The sequence below is a fragment of the Chenopodium album genome, chromosome 25 (genome assembly GCF_948465745.1).
Source record: "Chenopodium album chromosome 25, dcCheAlbu1.1, whole genome shotgun sequence".
Classification (NCBI taxonomy): Eukaryota; Viridiplantae; Streptophyta; class Magnoliopsida; order Caryophyllales; family Amaranthaceae; genus Chenopodium; species Chenopodium album.
This window is the reverse complement of record NC_137858.1, coordinates 34,931,133-34,951,254: the sequence shown is the minus strand read 5'-3', so window position 1 is coordinate 34,951,254 and position 20,122 is coordinate 34,931,133. Positions and strand designations below refer to the sequence as shown.

The 20,122-nt window shown below is 34.1% G+C and overlaps 1 protein-coding gene across 1 annotated transcript in view; it reads left to right on the top strand.

Annotated features, from left to right (window-relative positions):
* The first annotated feature begins 1,474 nt into the window (after positions 1 to 1,474).
* The window catches only part of LOC145613093 (DNA-directed RNA polymerase III subunit 2-like), a 31,005-nt gene continuing 12,357 nt past the window's right edge, over positions 1,475 to 20,122 (top strand). Inside the window, exons 1-26 of the mRNA XM_081668148.1 lie at positions 1,475 to 1,560; positions 1,857 to 1,932; positions 2,106 to 2,227; positions 2,407 to 2,499; positions 3,500 to 3,572; positions 3,660 to 3,750; positions 3,835 to 3,887; positions 5,041 to 5,105; positions 9,100 to 9,205; positions 9,298 to 9,408; positions 10,956 to 11,015; positions 11,813 to 11,851; positions 11,934 to 11,984; positions 12,108 to 12,206; positions 12,289 to 12,348; positions 12,441 to 12,533; positions 13,351 to 13,452; positions 13,547 to 13,657; positions 13,746 to 13,862; positions 16,182 to 16,298; positions 16,698 to 16,778; positions 18,214 to 18,318; positions 18,392 to 18,472; positions 18,561 to 18,692; positions 18,802 to 18,846; positions 19,949 to 20,026. Of these exons, the coding sequence (XP_081524274.1) occupies positions 1,858 to 1,932; positions 2,106 to 2,227; positions 2,407 to 2,499; positions 3,500 to 3,572; positions 3,660 to 3,750; positions 3,835 to 3,887; positions 5,041 to 5,105; positions 9,100 to 9,205; positions 9,298 to 9,408; positions 10,956 to 11,015; positions 11,813 to 11,851; positions 11,934 to 11,984; positions 12,108 to 12,206; positions 12,289 to 12,348; positions 12,441 to 12,533; positions 13,351 to 13,452; positions 13,547 to 13,657; positions 13,746 to 13,862; positions 16,182 to 16,298; positions 16,698 to 16,778; positions 18,214 to 18,318; positions 18,392 to 18,472; positions 18,561 to 18,692; positions 18,802 to 18,846; positions 19,949 to 20,026 (2,160 nt within the window). The 5' untranslated portion in view covers positions 1,475 to 1,560; position 1,857. The remainder of the gene's footprint in view (positions 1,561 to 1,856; positions 1,933 to 2,105; positions 2,228 to 2,406; positions 2,500 to 3,499; positions 3,573 to 3,659; positions 3,751 to 3,834; positions 3,888 to 5,040; positions 5,106 to 9,099; positions 9,206 to 9,297; positions 9,409 to 10,955; positions 11,016 to 11,812; positions 11,852 to 11,933; positions 11,985 to 12,107; positions 12,207 to 12,288; positions 12,349 to 12,440; positions 12,534 to 13,350; positions 13,453 to 13,546; positions 13,658 to 13,745; positions 13,863 to 16,181; positions 16,299 to 16,697; positions 16,779 to 18,213; positions 18,319 to 18,391; positions 18,473 to 18,560; positions 18,693 to 18,801; positions 18,847 to 19,948; positions 20,027 to 20,122) is intronic.

Genomic DNA, 20,122 nt, shown 5'->3' with positions numbered 1-20,122 from the left:
GGTACATGAAAGAATAATCATTACAAAAATAAAATTATAGTCTTACCAAAATTCAAGTTATAAAAAAGATTTTTGGTTAAAAAACTTTCGAGTTCAATGTACCAGTTAATATAACAACCCACCACAAAAGTTGATTTATTTAATAATTGTCCCGACTCAAGTACTTAAAAAAAAGTATTTAACCACAAACCCCTCCTAGTTTTTAGTTGAGAGAAGGTAGGCTATACCATTTAGCATATGCAACAATTACACACGATATTTTCTGGGTATATTTGGGTCCCCGATAGTTTCAAGTTGGATCAAAACCAAAAAATTTAAAACTATATCCAATCGATCTCAGTGTAGTTTTCTATTTTCTAGTTACATGATATTTGTCATATAAAGAATGAAAAGGTGAAATTTATTAAAATCATCCATTCATCCTCCCTATGATATTTGTGTTATGGTTTTTTGTCATTAAAAAGAAAAAAACGATCACGAACAAGCACATAGTGATAGCTCAAGTTGTTAGAGGCTTAGAGCTTCTCTCCCGATTTCACGAGATCATGAAATGGATTCTCAACCAATAGTTAATGGCTGAGGTCAACCTCAGCCAACACTAGCTGAGGTCACTGCCAAATTGAACATTTGATGTAGTAAAAATGAACATTTTCTAGCTAAACCTATTTTACCATAATTTTGTATTTTTTAATAATTAAATGTTCATTTTCATGCAATATAATGTTCATTCTTATAAAATAAATGTTCATTTTCATGTGTTATGATGTTCACTCTTATAAAAAATAAATGTTCGTTTTATTTTTTAATTAATACGAAATACAAATTTTTGTGTTTGTTCAGTTGTATAAAATGTTTGTTTTTATAATAAAGGATGTTCAATGAACATTAGCATTTTGTTCATTATTTAAAAACATATTGTTGATTTATTTAATTGGTATTAAATATTAAATCATATAGCTCAATTGCATGATATTCATTCAAGAAAATTGAACAAATAAAGGTATTTAATTTGAAACTTAAAATAATGTTGATGAATAAACAATAACATCATAGGTTTATTGTTATTTACAACTGAAATGTTCAGTTATATAATATTAAATGTACATTTTTTTTTTCCCAATTTCATACTCTCTTTATTTTACTCTTATTTTATAAATGTTCATTTTAATATAATGCAATGTTCAGAAACAAATGTTCATTTTTTTTCTAGTAAATGTTCATTTGCTGGACACGGCCTTAGCCAGCGATGGTTAAGCACGACCTCAGCCAAAATTTGCGATTCTCAACCCCACCCTTTAAAGATTTTGAATTTTTGTTTAGTGCTTCACCAAAAGCCCGCGTACCGTATACGAGATCCATAATTAGACGACTCCAATTTATAAGTTCGACAGATTTGACCCATTTAGAGGTGGGTCGGGTCGGGGCCTTTTAATGAGGCTCCAAGGCCTATTGTTGTCAATAAGAAAACAAACCTCCTCCTCCTCTTCCTCTTTCTCAGTCTCTCTCTGTTCGTTCTCCACTGAAGCGCACTTGAAGTTCTCCATTGAAGCAGCTTCTCAAGTAAGTTGCCACAATCTAGGGTTTAATATAATTCAATTGTCAGTGTAGTAAGCTAGGGTTCGAATATCTCAACTATTGGTTCTAATTACTACGCTTATAACCAGCGATTTTGTTGTTACAAAATACAATTATGAACCTAATTGATTATTCAATCAAATTTCCCTAATTATTTGATAATTTAATCAAATTTTGTTTCTAATGTATTGCAGAATCCTTCAATGTTAGGATTGTACTATACTACTATGGAATTAGTTAAATATTGTGTTTTGTAATTGTTGGTGTAATGTGTAATTCAGGATGGATAAGCAATCTTTAGCAGCCCCTATAAAATCAAGTGTTGATAAATTTCAACTCATTCCTGAGTTTTTGAAGGTATGATTATTTCTTTTTTTTTTGATGATTAATTCGTTGTTTTGAACGAAAGGTTTGAATGATTATGGTTTCTGGGTATTACTGGGTTTATTTCATGAAATTTCTACATTATATGTTTTGGAGCATACTTAATAATTGGACTTTTGGGTATTGTTGTGTTGTTTTTTGTATAGATGAGAGGGTTAGTGAAGGAACATTTGGATTCTTACAATTATTTTATAAGTACTGGGATTAAGAAGATCGTCCGAGTTAACAATGAAATTCGATCCAATGTTGACCGCGGAATCTATCTCAAGTATTTATCTCTACCGCTTGAATCTCTTATTAATGTTATTATGCTATTTACTGCTTGAATCCACGCCACTTTGAAGTGAAACATTCTTATTCTTTCATGTATTTATTTAATTTAATTGTTTTATCTTAATGAAATATTTGCTGTTTCTTTGTCAATGTTTTGGGTTTTATCTATTACAGGTTTTTAGATGTTAAGATTGGCGAACCATCTATTGTTTTGGACGGTGTTTTCGAGAAGATCAATCCTCAGATGTGCAGACTATCAAATATGACGTTCGTAACTGTACCCTTCTACCTTATTGGTTTTAGATTTTGTTCATCCTTATGGTTCTATTATGTAAATCCTCTATTTTTTCATTGAATCATGTTGTCTTTTTACACTATTTATGTATTAAACTTTGAGCACACATTTTACTTACATGCAAAGAAAAAATTATTGGCATTCCTTATTCATGCTTTGAATGGGGACCTTTGGAGTTAGTTATTAGAAAGCTGTGGATGACGAGCCACATAGTCTTTTTGCAGATCATTTTTTCTTCCCTTTTGTCTCATACCAATGCAAGTCGGTAAAAGTGGTAGCTTTTTCATATTTTTTGGCAGTCATCAATCTCTACATGGCTTTTCGCTTCCTCATTCTTGGCTGTTTCGTTTAGATGAGGTTGGAGCTCTATAAAGTTTTGTGGAATTTTAGAAAGATTCTTGAATATTTAGGGGATAGGTCCATGAGGCTGCAACCCTACAACACTAGACATTCACGTCCAAAGCCACATATTGGCAATATTTAAGTTGTTGATGGAGTACATCATCTGACATTTTTTCTTAGAGTATTTTGCATATTGTAGGAGCTAGATTCATTTTTCTTTTTATCTTTCTTATTAACTCTACCATATTTGCGAAATTTTGTAGATATCAACAACCTAAAGAATAATTTGATAGGTAGAGAAATGAGTTATAAATTTTGGCCTTACTTTCTGATGTAGATTTATTATACGTGGTAGTTTGTTGATTGACTGGCGTTAGTGCTTAGATGAACGGCAGTTTTTAAATGAGGACTAAAAATGCCATTTTCTTTTTTTACTCTTTAAATAATATTTTTTTCTATTAAAGTGGTTTATCAATTTCAGCATCTAAGTCATCTATTCTTTTGACATATAAACCCTGGTACCTATGTGGTGGTTGAATCAGAAGGTTGCATGGAAAAATCCAAAAAATCTTATTGTGATCATCCCAAAAATCAGTTTGAAACTAAGGCTTTATTGTTGTATTATGGCAGGTATGCGGCACCTATAGAAGCTCATATAGAGTATGTTACTGAAACTGGTGGTCAAAAGCAACTCTGTGAGAAGGTATGTCTGTGATATTGGGCATGAGTTTTGCATAATTAAACATTAGTTATTAATGCTTTTCACTTCAATATTTTTCATATTTGGCAGAAAGATGTAATTATAGGAAGAATGCCTATCATGTTACGAAGTCGTTACTGTGTGTTATATGGGAAGGATGAGACTGAGCTAGCCAAACTTGGTTTGTCACTGTCTTATCTGGTTGCATTTTCGTTCATTTGCTCTCTCGGCGACATTACAACATTGATTTTGTTTTTCTCATCAGGTGAATGCCCACTTGATCCAGGAGGGTATTTTGTTGTGAAAGGAAATGAGAAGGTGTTGTATTCTTTGCTCCTTTTTTTAGTATTCTTTCAGCTAATACATAAAACTTGGTGTTTCCTTTCGTTGCTACTTTAGCTTATTTGACTCTAGGGAAATCCACATGCATGATGTGACATAGCTTTATAGTTGATTCATTTTCTTTTCAAGGATGATGGATGTTTGGAGCCCAGTGATGAAATTTGTATCGAGTTCCAATCATCACTTGGATTTGTGGATAACATCATGGATACCATTTTATTTTAATCTACAATCCTTTATTTATGTATTTAGTACAATATTATTCTGTATCCTATATCTTTTCTTAGGACCATAAGAACAATCTTTCCTATTACTATATACAATTTTACGACTACTATATACAATTTTACAAATCATACTTCTTTAAGACTTTTTGATCATTGATCTAAAGGATTTCTGGAACATCTTTTTGCTTAAAAGTCATTTTTGGTCGCAAATGATGAGATGGTTTAGCAACATAGCAAGAATTGCTCCTTTTTGTTTTATGTTTGAAAGGAATTTTCCAATGGTCTTCCCTGCTATTATTACCTTTCCCACTTGGACGACTTAAGATCCCAATAAAGGCTTTCTTTAAGAGGGGGAATGTTTGTTGCAAGGTGGTGTAGTTTGTGCTTTAAGGAGAAAGAGTCTTTTAGTCACCTTTAGTTCTTCTTTCCTTTTTTCCCCTCCCTCTTTAACACTTACAGTAGTTTTGTTCAGCCTAATTTTATAAAAGATGCTTCTGTAGCTTGAGAAAGATAAATGCAAAAAGGCTTGCTAAAATGTGGAATATGATTTTGTTGGCAAATTGGTGGTGCATTGGAGAGAAAGACGGATACTTGAGGTTGTTATATTCCCTTAGGGTTTCAAGTTCCCATTCAAGGCTTTTGTATTATTGGGGTCAAGTATTAGGTATCAAGAGATACTTGATTTATCATGATTTTGTCTAAAATTTGATTCATGGTTGCTCAAGGAGTCAAGGGCGTGATATGTTTTTTATTTAATTTCCCCTCCTTTATGTATGGGTGACACATCTTTGTTTTTTTTTTGTAAATATAATTCTTTAGTACCATTATATAAAGTCATTGAATAGCTTTTCCCTTTAGTGAGTAAGGCAGGCTCATTGATATCATAATTTATTTATTTGCAGGTGATTTTGATTCAAGAGCAGCTTTCAAATAACAGAATAATTATTGAAGTTGATAACAAGGGAAAGTGAGTTCAGTGTATGATGTTGTTTCTTATTTATTTGCTAGTTAAACCTTTTCCTCTATGTTTTTTTTGAGGTTGTGAAAGATGGGTTGTTAGTTATGGACCCCCTTTTTTCCTCACATAGAAGAAATAATAATTTTAAAAGGATTATCCTTATTTCCCCGCCTTAATAGTAGACTAGACTAATAGCCTATCCTTTCCAACCTCAATATTAGATTTATGATTTTCATTTTACTTATATACGTGATTGATGCTGTTATTCATATATATATCTGGACATATACTGATCTTGAGCAATTTTTTATAAATATTAATTTCAAAATTATACTAAATAAACTTAAGTTAATGGCTTGACACTTGTGTTGCTAATTAAAAATGGTATTTATCACTTTAATACTTCCTCCTTTCTTTAAATAATGTAAAATATCTGATTTATGTAAGCTTCATATTTTTTCTGCAATGTCTCCTTGTTTGGTTAAGATGTCATATATCCTATCACATTGATTCCCCTTTTTGTTTCTCTCTCTCTTGTTGTTACTCATATAATTAGAATTTCCGTTTTATGACCACATCCACCTGGGATCATGAACCAAGTAAAAATAGAGGTCAGCAACGTGCCCTGGGTCTGGGCAGGACCTTTGGGCCTGCTATTTCATCACTATTTGGATAATCTTGAGCAATATCCTTCACCACCTTCAACGTCGTCGTTTCCAAAACAAGAGGCAAGGAAGGATATTGGCATGGTGAAGTGTGTCAAAGATAAGAACCAAATGGTCCTAGTGCAAGAGGAGGGCATCAAGGACAGGTGGAAGGGGTACTTCGATGAATTATTTAATGGAAGTAATGGAGTTGTGATAGGAGATACCTCTATGAGTGATGAAGAAATCAACATGGAGTATGTGCGAAGGATTAGGAGAGTAGAGGTGGAGATTGCACTGAGGAAGATGAAACCTAAGAAGGCGGTTGGCCCTGATGGGGTACCGATAGAGGTGTGGAGGTGTTTGGGTAAGATTGGTATTGATTGGTTAACAAACCTTTTCAACAAGATATGGACGGCTACAAGGATCCCACAAGATTGGAGGAAGAGCACCTTGGTCCCGGTTTATAAAAACAAAGGAGACGCTCAAGATTGTTCTAACTATCGAGGAATTAAGCTTATGAGCCATACTATGAAGTTGTGGGAAAGGGTGATTGAACAAAGGTTGAGGGCATGCACAAGCATTTCAGATAACCAATTTGGTTTTATGCCTGGGAGATCTACTATGGAGGCAATCCATTTGATAAGACAAATGATGGAGTTTTATAGGGTAAAGAAGAAAGATCTTCATATGGTCTTTATTGATTTAGAGAAGGCATATGACAAGGTGCCAAGAGAGATACTTTGGTGGGCAATGTTGAAGAAAGGTATCCCACGAAGGTATGTAGACCTAGTTAAGGATATGTATCGGGATGTGTCAACAAATGTGAGGACATGCGGAGGGTTGACAAAAGATTTCCCTATTACAATCGGATTGCATCAAGGGTCTGCATTAAGCCCTTTTCTTTTTGCAACGGTTCTAGATGAATTAACTAGACCAATTCAAGATGAGGTTCCATGGTGTATGCTGTTCGCAGATGATATCGTTTTGGTGGATGAGACTAAGGATGGGGTTAATGTCAAGTTGGAGCAATGGAGGCAAAGGTTGGAATCTAGAGGGTTTAAGCTAAGTCGGAGTAAGACTGAATATTTGGTATGTCGTTTTGGCACTCAGAGGGGGACAAGCAATGAAGTGGTGAGTTTGGATGGAAAGGATTTGACCATGAGTGAATGTTTTAAGTACCTAGGGTCGATCATCCAGAAGAATGGTGACATTGATCAAGACGTGACCCACAGGATTAAGTCAGGGTGGCTTAAATGGAGAGCGGCCACGGGAGTGTTATGCGACCGCAGCATTCCCTTAAAGTTGAAGGGAAAATTCTACAGGACTGCCATAAGACCAGTGTTGCTCTATGGTACAGAATGTTGGGCTTCTAAGAAAGAGCATATTAAAAAGATGGAGGTTACGGAAATGCGCATGTTAAGGTGGATGTGTGGAAACACTTTAAGAGATAGAATCAGAAATGAGGTTATTCGCAAGAAAGTAGGTGTGGCGGGCATTGTAGATAAATTAAGGGAAAATCGTCTGCGTTGGTTTGGACATGTAAGACGGAGACCCGAGGGTGCACCGGTGCGAAGAGTGGAAGAGTGGGACCATGGAGGGATTAAACGAGGAAGAGGGAGACCAAAGATGACTTGGTTGGAAGGAGTGAGGAAGGATATGAAGTGCATGGATTTACGTGAGGATGAAGTTTTGGATCGTAAGGGATGGAGGAGAAAGATTTATGTTGATGACTACACGGAATAATCAAATTTGGTTCATGTTAGCCGACCCCACTTTTGGGATTAAGGCTTTGATTGATTGATTGATTGATTGAGCAATTTTTTGTAGATCCTATTAGGCTTGACACTTGTTTTGCTGATTAAAAATGGTTTTTATAGTTTTGAATTTTTGATACTTCCTCGGTTTTTGAAAATATTGTAAATTTCCTTATATTATGTGATCTTCATATTTGTTTTGTAAATTTCCTTTTATTATGTGATCTTCATACTACCTCCGTTACATATTAGTTGCAACTTTTGCCATTTAGGGGTGCTACACATTAGTTGCAACTTTCCATTTTTTTCCTTTTGTAGTAAGTTTTTTTCAATGAAAGTACAACAATACCCTTACTAAAGAGTTCATAAACACAATTAGCTACCTAAATCAGATTTCATTATATTCCTAATCTAACTTATTTAACATAATAATATCACCCAATTAATTCAACCATCATCAAAAATCATCATCTCCCACGAAAAATCAGACCCATCTTTGCCGTCGCCGTCTCTAGATCAACCACCTTCAACGTCGTCGTTTCCAAAACAACCACTAGCTTCAACGTCGTTGATGCTCATCACCACCATCAAAGTCGCCTCCTTCCTCCTCTTGTGTTCCTTTTTCTCTCTTCTTTTTTTTTAGGAAAAAAAAATTCGTTTAGATCTGAAGGTTGAAGGGGTGGGTGGGCTAGTTTGGGGTGGCTCGAGGCGGTTTCTGGGCGAATTAGGGTGAGTGAGGGTGGTTTAGGGCTGGTTCAGGGTGAGTTTTGGGGCGATTTAGGTTGAATGTGGGTGGTTTTGGGGGTGAGTGAGGGTGGTTGTTTTGTGGTGGTTTGCTCTAAGAGAGTACGGTTTCGAGATGGTTGAGGGTAGTTATTAGAGTTCGAGCTAAAATTGGAGTGGTTTCGGGGTGATTTCGGGGTTGTTCAGGTGGAGAGGGAGTGGTTTTACGGCGGTTCGGGTTGAGATTGGGTGGTTTCAGGGTGTGAGGTGGGTGGTTTCGGTGTGGTTGCTGGTCACGGTGGTGGGATGGCTGCTGTGGCCGACGGTGGTGGGATGGCTGCTGTGGCCGACGGTGATGGGGTGGGTGTTGTTGATGGTGGTGGGTAATTTATTAATTACCTTCACTTTCTCTCTCCTACCTTGCTTAATTACTTAGTCTTTAATTCATTAATCCACTATTATGAAATTTTGTCTTAGAATCCGTGTCAAGCTGAAAGTTGCAACTAATATGTAACGGAGGTAGTATTTGTTTGACATATTTTAGCTGTCTCAATTTGACTGTTGATGGTTTAGATATACTCCGTATGACTGCTGGTAATTGCTAGGATTTAGTTGTTCACTGAATCCAAAAATTGTTCTGAAGTTAGATTACTAATCTTAGGTCATCACTGTTTGATAAATCACTTTTCTGAATCTGGACATGAACTTTACTTTTCATATTTTCCCTAGGTGCTTAATATAATTATTGTATTGGCATGACACTTTTACTTTCTCTTTGCATTTGTAAGAAATATTAATTATTTAACTATTCTGTGATTGCCTGACAAACAAAAGATGGTCAGGTTGAGCACTCTTTCTAATAATAATTTTATGTGCCAGTTTGGTTGCATCTGTTACTAGTCTGGGTGCAACATTAAGGAGTAAAACTGTTATAATGATGGAAAAAGAGAAGATATATCTACACCTCAATAGGTTTCAAAATAAGGTATTTCTTACATGTTATATTAGTCTTACATTAAACATATACATTTATCATTAATTGATGTTAGTTGTAAGTAAATTATGCCTGTCCTTTAGGTTCCGATTATGGTGGTGATGAAGGCTATGGGAATAGAGAGTGACCAAGAAGTTGTACAAATGATTGGACGAGATCCACGCTATAGTGCTTTACTATTGCCTTCTATTGAGGTAACTATTGTTAAACTCTAATTTGTTTTTATCAAATTACTAGGCATGTTTATCTACACAAAATAGCCAAATCAGACGCTTGGACATGTACCCGTGTCAGACATGGGTACTTGAGTCCATGGAACATATCATGTGATTACTTTTTCATGAGAAAGATATAGTGTAATAGGAAATGTAGCCCCATAAAGTGGACCAAATTGGGGGGGGGGGGGGTTTGGGGGTAAGATAATAGTATTTCCTTGGAAAGTAGGTAATAAATATTATTGCCAGGAACTTCATGGAAGGACTCTAAATGGAAAGAGGGAAAAACTTAATAAAATGGAGGGAATAAATAGTCTTATTTTCGTAGCTACTGGCGACTTATATTCTATGTTCGTTGGGGTCTTAGGAGGCAAGGTTAGTTTCTGTCAACTAGTTAGTAAGTACCGAAGCACTAATTACTTGTGCCAAAATACTTACGTACTTGCAAGGTTCGAAGACTTCAAACTGATGGAAATTAAAGAGTTATGAAACTTGATGAGTAATTGAGTATAGAGTAGTTGTGTATATGGATAGGTAATAAGTCTTTACTCTATTTAGGCATCAAAGGGATATCATCTTTATATATGGCTTCTCTTTGGTATAATGCTAGTGTAATTTTTCCTGGTAGATTATGTCCCTCTTAGATGTAAATGTGGTTTGAGTTCTTTAGTTTTGCTAAGTTATGGCACACTTCTGGAATCCCTCTTGATTTCCATATTTTGTTAGTGAATGAAACTTTGTTATCTTATTTATTCTTGATTTTTTTTTTCCCTGGCATGTGATTAGATTTTAGCCCCAAACTGCTTGGTTGCTGATGATGGAGATTGGTTTCCAATTGTTCACTTGTTTCTGGTGATTGATATCTGGCTAATTATTTGTTACGAAGGGAAATTTTTTATGGCTGGTGTTGTGATGATTACTACGGCTGATTGACGATGGCCAGTTGCTCCTGGACCCTAGTTAATGTCGTCAAAAAAGTGTCTAGCTGATGATCTAAGTTTGTAGGTCTTAAGATGGTGGGTGATGATTGTTCCTATTTAAGCCCTATTCAGTTCACTTTTAAAAAATAATGTTCAGTAATAATAATTTCATTTCAGTAAAAATAAGTCCACTTCAGTAAAATTAATTTCAGCCGAGCAAAAATCAGTAACTCTAAAGAAAAAATTATAATAGAGAATCTGTAAAAACAATTTCAGCTTAGCAAAATTAATTCCAGTTCAGTTAATGTAATTTCAGTCCAGTAAAGGATCTGAAAATTTTGGAGAAAAGGATGCTTCATTCTGACATGTATCTTCCCTTTAAACTTTTTCAGCAAACATGTTTATTGAAACGGGAAGGACTAAATCAATTCCACGTCTCTTAAAATAGGTCACATAAGTTATTATATTAACTATAAGCGACTTCTTTGTCCTCACGGTATATCATGTAAAGTTGCTGATTGTTTTATATTCTTTGTGCTTCTATGTGTTTATGCTTAATCCTGTTTCATGTTTCAATATAAATTGTTGATTACGTTTGTGTTTTAGGAATGTGCAAGTTTTGGTGTAAAAACACAACGACAAGCTCTTGAATTTCTTGAGAAAAAGGTATGTATTGTTTGTACTAATTTAAATTGTCAATTACACTTGTTTGTGCTGGCATTTATAATATCGGGGATAGTCTTCCCTAGAAGTTGCATAATCTTACACTACATGGTTCATTTCCTTACACTATCTTGTATTTAATTCCAAAAGTGAATGATACTTTTAGCAGTCATATTGTGTGTTTCAGTAAGTCTATACTCCATACTACTTCAACTCCATTAATTGTTAGTGCTAGTTGAGGCAGCTTGGTTTTTTCACCCATATTAGATTTTTGTCCTTTTTCAGATTGCTATTTATGCGCAGCAATTGTGAAGGGCTTACTTTAATCCTATGAAATGAAAAGGCATGATGTCATGTGTCGTAAATTTGTTTTTGAAGAAGTTGATTTTTTTTTTTTAGCTGCATTCTTTGTCTATTTGTACTGAATCTAGGCTACTCATTGGACTATAAAGTGAATATATCCACACCTAAATTTTAATTGTTTTTTAACTATCAGGTCTATCACTACTGTTTCTAGTAATATTATCTGCATATTCACCGTGTTTGAAACATGTTTTTGAACTTCTTCTTATCTTTTTATTTTTTTTTTATTCCTTGGAATGTTATTGGTGCGTTTCAAAATGTTCTTTATTTTCTACTGCATACTGGATTTATATTATCTAAATGATATATAAGGAATGGGTGTTGTTAAATTAAAATTATCTTTTTAAAGCCTTTAGATTATACTCTTTAGAGTTTAGACCCAATCATCTATGACTGATTTCTCCTGGCTGCTTAATTTAGTTAATTACCTGTTTCAGGTCAAAAAACCACAATTTGTCAGTGCTCAATCTGAAAAGGTGATGTTTTGTCCCTCTTAACCTTTTCAATTATGGAATCTTTCTATGCTGTTCCTGACAAAGAGTAACAAGTCAATTGCAGGAAGATAGAGCTTTGAAAATACTACAGGATATATTTATTGCACATGTTCCGGTTAGTTATGCTAACTCTTGTTTTCAACACATGCAGTTCCTTTCAGTTCCAATTTAGATTGGTGTTTCTATTGAGAGGCTTATATTAGAACTTCATATTAATCTCTTGTCCTGCCTCTTGCAGATGCATGGGAGCAGCTTTCGTGCCAAGTGTTTATACGCTGCTGTGATGATGAGGCGTATGTTAGAGGCATTTTTAAATAAAGCTGCAGTAGATGACAAGGTGTGTTTACTGTATGTGCAGTGTTGACGACTTGATGTCCACACTTTTGACTGCTGAAGTTTTAGCTTTTTGCTTGTGCTAGGATTATGTGGGGAACAAGCGGTTTGAACTCTCTGGACAGTTACTCGCAACGCTTTTTGAGGTATTGTTTTATATGCACTGGACATTATTTCTATGTACATCATAGAGTTTATCTCTTTAATTTTTTGAACTAAACTATGATGATAAATTTAGGACTTGTTCAAAACGATGATTACTGAAGTTGGAAGAAAGGTGGATGCAGTATTAACTAAAAAAAGTCGGTCAAGCAGATTTGATTTTTCTCAGGTAAAAGTTCATGGATGGTTCAGTTGGACATTTTTTTTTGCATCTTATCTGCATCTTTTCTGCTGAGTTTTCTATTTGTGCTATTGGTATGTGCACCCACAGAAGACCACATTTCTAGCATGCTACTTCTGATGTTCTTTTTCAGTTGACATGTTTCTTTTATCACACTCCAACACACAAGTGATTAAAATCTCTAAATATCAACATCTAAAAAATATTAATAGTTGATATTAATAATATGTAAATAGAAACGATTTAAACAAGTTCCCCATGACTATGTAATACTATAGCTATAAATCACAAAAGCTAGTCAAAGTAAAGTTTGTGAATAGTATTAAAAGTTAAAACTTGTCTGATAAAAATAATAAACTGAGGAGGTATTATTTTTTTTGTTTTACCATGCATTTAATGGAGAATTGCATTTCGCAAATGTCAAATTACATCTTTTGGGTGCAACTGCTCATGTTGTAGAGCTGAAAATTTTTTTTTAGCCATATGTATGAGCTGCCAACCTCTAGCATTAATGGAGGCATAAAATTTGGTGCCATTTTATTTCTTTTGATGGAGTCTTTTTTTTTTTTTTTTTTTTTTTTTTATGATATCTGATTTTATACTGTAGTTTTAAAATGTAATATCTCAATGTGCATCATTTTCTCTTTTGATGTCTTCTTTAATCATCTTTATAGCATTAATTCTTTAATAAAAGCATCTTCATAGCATATAATTCTGGTTTTTTATTGCGACTTGATTTATACGTAATATTTTCTGTCTTTTTTGATTTTCTGCTCCCTTTCTGAGTTTCTGTTAATCTTTTCAGCATATAATAAAAGATACTATTAGCTTTGGTTTAGAAAGAGCTCTTTCAACTGGCAATTGGTGCATCAAGCGGTTCAGGATTGACAGGAAAGGTGTAACACAGGTTTCATTCTTCTTTCCTGTATCTACAACTTTTAGTAAATTACTGTTTTTTGATATAACGAAGGTTTTAGTGATCGAGCCTGTGGATATGGTAGGTACTTGCTAGGCTATCTTACATTCAAGCATTGGGCTTCCTTACCAAAATTCAACCACAATTTGAGAAGTCGAGGAAAGTTAGTGGACCCAGAGCTTTACAACCTAGCCAGGTCATGGTTTCTATGAGATTTTAGCTCTGCAACTATAAGTCTTTTATGCTTCAGGTCTTGAATAGAAAATTGTGTTTTCCTGTTGCAGTGGGGTATGCTCTGCCCATGTGATACGCCAGAAGGTGAATCTTGTGGATTGGTAAAGAACTTGGCGTTGATGACTCATGTTACCACTGACGAAGAGGAAGGCCCATTAGTATCTTTGGTACGTTTTTATTGCAGTAATTCATGAACTTTTACAGATTCAGTAGTCTATACCATACTCTTCTAAAGTTGAATTAAATACGTCAGATAGGTTAGGTTCAAGTCAGGTTATTTACCAAATGGGTTATTCGAAAGCAGTCATTTTCTGTTCATGACCCTAACTTTTAGCGTATAACTTATTATAATCTTTCAGTATTATACTACTCTCTCCTTTTTGCTCCACCAAGTTATTGTAGATACCATTGTTATCTAATTTGTCTATATCCCCTGCAAACTGTAAATTGTCGTAAAAGGTAAATTATACTAAATCTTTGTTATTTTTGGCCCAAAAAGACAACTTTGGCAGCTAATTCCAATCCTGTACTTGTGTATAAGTTAACACTGGTAGAAATTTAATAGCAAAGTAGATAAGAGTGAGGGACATGTAAGTATTAGGCATTATTCAAATTAAGAGGAGAGAACATACCATTAGAGAAAGGGTATAGGAGAGTTTGGAAAGGGAAAATCTAGTTGCTGTCTATGTTTTTAAAATGTCTCCTCTAGACAATTAGGTGGCCTCACTTTGGTGACGATGGGTTTTAACTACCTTTCCTTTTTCATTTATTGAAATGACTACCTTTTATAATTTTTTTTTCCTTGAAAAGGACCGTTTGTAATTTTTATTACCTACTCTGTTCTAGTAATATTCCAACAAGGATGAAATTACACATCTCAAAGCACATTTTATGTGTTAAATATCTATAATTTAATATGAATAATTATTTTTAGAAAGTTAATATAATGAAAGCATATTACAAGACAATCTAATAAGACCCCATATGACTATATTTTTCTTGATGTATAAATTATAATATTTGGTCAAACAAACGTGATGAAAAGTGCAAAAGTCACATTGCCTTTTAAACCTAAGTTATGAGCCTATGACTTACCAAGTTGCTTAAGCTTGCTAACTCTACAAGAATCAAGATTTATGAAAGAAATATGTGAAATACCAAGTTTAAAGGTGATTAAATTTGTGAAAAGAAGCAGCAAAAGAGCACTTGCAAAAGTCACATCAGCAATGTCTTAAAGGTTAATTCGTGTTTCATCCAAGAACAAACTTATAATGTTTGAATTTGGCGATTTCATTTCTTTATTATGCACAGTTTTGTTTGCCAATGGGGGATTGTAGTAAATTTCTATCTGAAAAAATTCACAGGACAAGCCATTTGCTTGTAATTATCAGAAGTTGAGGCCACCTTAGGTAGGACAATATTTAAGTCATCAATATATTTCCAGGAAAAGTTTGATAGGTTGATGGATTTTGTTAGCCTACTATACTAATTTTATGATGTATACATGACAATATTGGAGACCTTAACCCACTAAGTTGGCCAGGAGCAAATCAGGTTGAACCCACTATCTCACATGTCATGTTTAAGACCTCTAGATGTTTGGGTGTGGGTTGTTTATCTATCTCAATTCATGCTCAACTTGGTAGACTGTTGATACATATTAGGTAAATGCAAAGGGCCAATAAGATTGCAGTAGTGCATCAAATGCATATAAGGGAAAAGAAATACTAATGGCAATCACATTGAAACATCTGAAATAGAGAATCTAAAAATTGTAGTGGTAACTGATAAGAGCTTAAGAGGTAAGTTTTTGAAATTGAAGAAATGCGTCTTTCATCGCCTTACCAACTTACCTTATCAATAATAACAGTAGCTTATTGTCAACTTTCCAAGCAATTGAAAATAGGTATGCTTTTAGCAATGTTCTCTGGGTTCTTTTTTAGATTACTTTTCCAATTCACTTTCTCAATTTTGAATTTGACAAAGTAAGAGGCATGATTTCATCACGTAAGTTCTCCACTATACTAACAATATCCCAAAATGAAAATGTTGCCATGTATAGCATGGTTTAAGTCTTGGTTGCATTACCTCATTACAACTGCATTATACAAAGTAGAACATTTGCCACAAAGCACTCGCATAGCGGCATAGCCAACGAATGTGATTTCGCGACAGTTACCTTGATTGTGACCACATCCATGATTCAAAACTATGATTAACTATTATATACAGACCGTCATATTTTATTTTTGGTAGCAGGATCCCCCTTTACTCGCTATCGTGGTTCTTTTCCTAGAATAAATTTGACACTGTTCTTAATTTTTTTACCATTGTATCACATTTATGCAAGGCCCAAAATTCTTATTTTATTGGTAATATTTTTGCCTATATTTCCTGCACTTTATCATTTTCTTTTTATATCTGAAAAAAATGTCTATTTTTCCTGTTATTTATCTTTTCTTTCTATATCTGAAAATTGTTTACAGTGTTACTGTTTCGGTGTTGAGGACCTGGAACTACTCTCTGGAGAAGAACTGCACTCGCCAAATTCATTTCTTGTGATTTTCAATGGGCTCATTCTTGGCAAGCATAGAAGGCCACAGGTATATGTGGTTACTACTCCCTCTGTCTCAATTTAATTGTCACACCAGGCTCTACATAGAGTCTAGTGGATAAGTTGTTGGCTTATCTATTACTCCTGAACTTTATCGTTGTTCTACTTTGACCGGACACATTTTCCAATGCATGATTCTGACCATTAGTATCTTTGATTATCTATGATGTTTGTTATGTATATTTTTTTAGTTATACGTCAAGGAAAGCCCAAAGACATATGAATCCTGACATCCATTTTTATATTTTAGTAAAAAATATGGTGTGTTAAGGCCGAGTACTATCTGTGGAGCTATGTTTAATGAAGAGTATTTCTGTAGTATTTTAGCTGCTATAAATGTTTTGTTAGGATTGTGATTTTTTAATCTCTCTTTCTCTTTTTAAATCAGCATTTCGCCTCTTCCCTGAGAAGATTGAGGAGATCTGGAAAGATTGGCGAGTTTGTCAGCGTTTTTGTTAATGAGAAGCAGGTATTTCTGCTCTAAGCCACTGATAATAATTCTTTACCTAGCCTTGTTTGAACATGTATCTTATGATTATTCTGTTGCTTTATTATAAGGTTATATGGCTTGGATTATTATGTAATTGTGTGATCTGTATCATTGCTTATCTAATTAATTTTTGTAAAGCCTTTATTAAAATTGCTAGTGTAGTAGTAAGTAGTTTGTCAGTCACTGATTGGCATAATATTTGTCAGTTTGTAAGAAAGCATGTTGGTTATTAGTCTTTAAGAAGGAATTGATTGAATGACTATTCTCTTTGCATTTTTAATTTGTCTAGCCTTTTGTTGGGAAGTACTTTTTATTCAACTTGTCAAGCCTATGTTTGGGAAGTACTTTTTGCTTATTTCTTACTCGTCAAGCCTTTTATTGTCAGTTATTGTGTGGCATAAACTTTAACAGCCTGTCCCTTCTCAAGCCTCTTTATTTATGATTCATCCCTCTTTGTTTTAGTGAGATCTGCCTTCATCTCTATTGACTGTTGTGCTTCAGTAACATGCTTTTATGCCTCAGTGATGATGTGCCTCACTACAGTTGTCGGTATTGAAGACTTGATGATGTACCCATATATTTCCCACTAAAGATATGATGACAGACTTGTGCCATGGATTATGTTTTAGCCAAATTTAACCTATGTGGTGACACTTGGTTGGGACATTGGCGTCTAGACTAGGGCTCTGTTTTCTTCAACTGCTTTCTTTTTAACAGAAACTATTTTACCAAATTTCTTTTAGTGATTTCAACTTATTTTTATTTATTTTTACTTGTTGAAATTGATGTTTATGCTTTTTTTATTTGTTGAAACTGATTTTTATTTTTCTAAATTTTAGAGAATCACTATAATTTTTTGTCGTATAAAATCAACAATTCTTACAGATCTTAGCTAAATTTTACCTATTGGAATTGCTTTTTACCGATTAGAACTTATTTATGATGAATATTATTCTTGTAAGGTGAAGTGAAAAGGGCCCAAATGAATAAAATAAAAGACTAAATTCAAATGGCATAATGGAAGAGATATATGACAAGAGATGGTAACGTTGAGAGCCTACCTAATGTTGTTGATATTAAAGTCTTGAATCTCTTGGGCGAGAGCGCAAAATATGCCACTTGTAATTTAAATGCCGTGCCTTCTGCTTCTAGATGTCTAATGTCTTGATGATATCAGTGTTTCATCTGCAATTGGCTCAATTCTTTGTGAATTGAACTATAAAAAATAGAAATTTTACTCTATTACTTGAAAATATCGTAGGCAATATTGGATCTTTAGTGTCACAGTCATTTTGTGGAAAGACTATTCTTGATAATTTTACAATTTATGTAGCTTGTTCATTCTGGTGTGACGTTATTTGCTTTTACCCGGTGCCTTATGATATGTGAATCTAATAAACTTGTTATTTTGCAGTGTTGTGTGTATATTGCATCTGATGGAGGTCGTGTTTGTCGTCCCCTTGTAATTGCTGATAGAGGTGTATCAAGGATCAAACATCATCATATGAAAGAGTTACAGGTGAGTTAGGTGCAATGTGAACATGGTAACAAAAACATAGAATTCTGCTAACCGAACCATCATGCTTTTGTAGGATGGAGTGCGCACTTTTGATGACTTTTTGCGTGAGGGTTTGATTGAGTATCTAGATGTTAATGAGGAAAACAATGCCTTGGTTAGCTTCTTAATTACTTAATTGTTATATGTATTTGTTAAGCTTTTCCATGCAATGTAAAAATTATATGTTTGTGTGTTCTTGTTAGATCGCATTGTATGAAGACCAAGCCCAATTGGAGACAACTCATATCGAAATTGAGCCATTCACAATCTTGGGTGTTATTTCTGGGTTGATCCCTTATCCCCATCACAATCAGTCACCTAGAAATACGTATCAGGCATGTATCAGCCATTATTAATTGGAAAATGAATAAGAACTTGAGAAGTACTTCTTTACTTCCTTTTCTATTCTTCTACTGAACTGTGGAATTTCTTTTTGCTCTCTAGTGTGCTATGGGAAAGCAAGCCATGGGAAATATTGCTTATAATCAGGCATGTATCCATCTCATCATGCTCTTTCTATTGTCAAATCTTTTTTTTTTGATGCAGATTTATTATTATACTTTTTCATGGTCAACAATTCTTTTTTTTGGCTTTGTCAGTGATCTGTAACTCTATTTGTGGAAGTTAAGATACAGAATTTGTTGTCAGGACTGACCAAGATAGAGTAGGATAGGTTGAGGCTTTAACATATGTTTGTTTCAATGATTATATTTCCCACAACCTTAACAAGATGTCCATGACTTTTTGCTTGGTTTTAACAAGGTTCATCGAGTTGCCAATTTAAGTGTATCACAGCAATAATTACTTTACATTTTAGTAAATTAAGGTATTGAATGAATTCATGTGCGATGGGATTTCCAATGAAACTTGCATATAAAGGGTGATATTAACCTTACTGAATTGCTAGTAGTTGGTGTTAGCGAGTGCACTTAGTGTTGAGAGAGAGAGTACTGCTACTCATCTTTGGATACCCGGTTGCTTTCTTATCACTTATTGGCTGAGTTCTGAATCAATTATTTTATGTGCTGTTGCATCACTCTTTGTTAAGTAATACTACTCTCTTATGTCTGTAATAGACAGATTTCGTGATATCAGATGTTTTGGTTTAACTGCATTAAATGTTCTTGTATCTGCCAAAGCCATTCTGGGTTGAAGTGGTAAGATACTGGTTTCTGGCTCTTTGCACCATCCTGTTCTTACATGATTGACCATTTTTAATTTTTTTTTTTTTTTTTTACTCCATCTGAATTTTATTTAAAGATTTTTTTATTTTCAAAAGTTATACTGAAAATTAATCTCAAGGCTTTCAAGGGGCTTTTGGATGCCTTAGTTTCAATCTTTTTATGCATGATCTTCTTTGTAATCATGTCTCCTTATTTACTTATTATTGTGATCTTGCTCTATGAACATCCTCTCTCTTTAGATACTTTTGGCTGTCTAGATTTTTGTTGTACTCTTGTACAAGTTGGAGTACATCAAGGAAAATCCTTGTATTCATTTCGTTATAATCTTGTCTTAATTACTGCCTCTTGCTTATATTGATTTATGATGACCTAATTGCACATTACGTTATTGCTTGTCAATGATGTAGCTCTTCAGGATGGATACATTACTATATCTTTTAGTATATCCTCAAAGACCATTGTTGACGACAAAAACAATCGAATTGGTACGCTCACTAACTTATTGTACTTGGCTACTTGCCGATCTATATTATTTTCTTTATTTTTTTTCGGAGGAGAATTTTTTTTAATTGCGAGTGTTA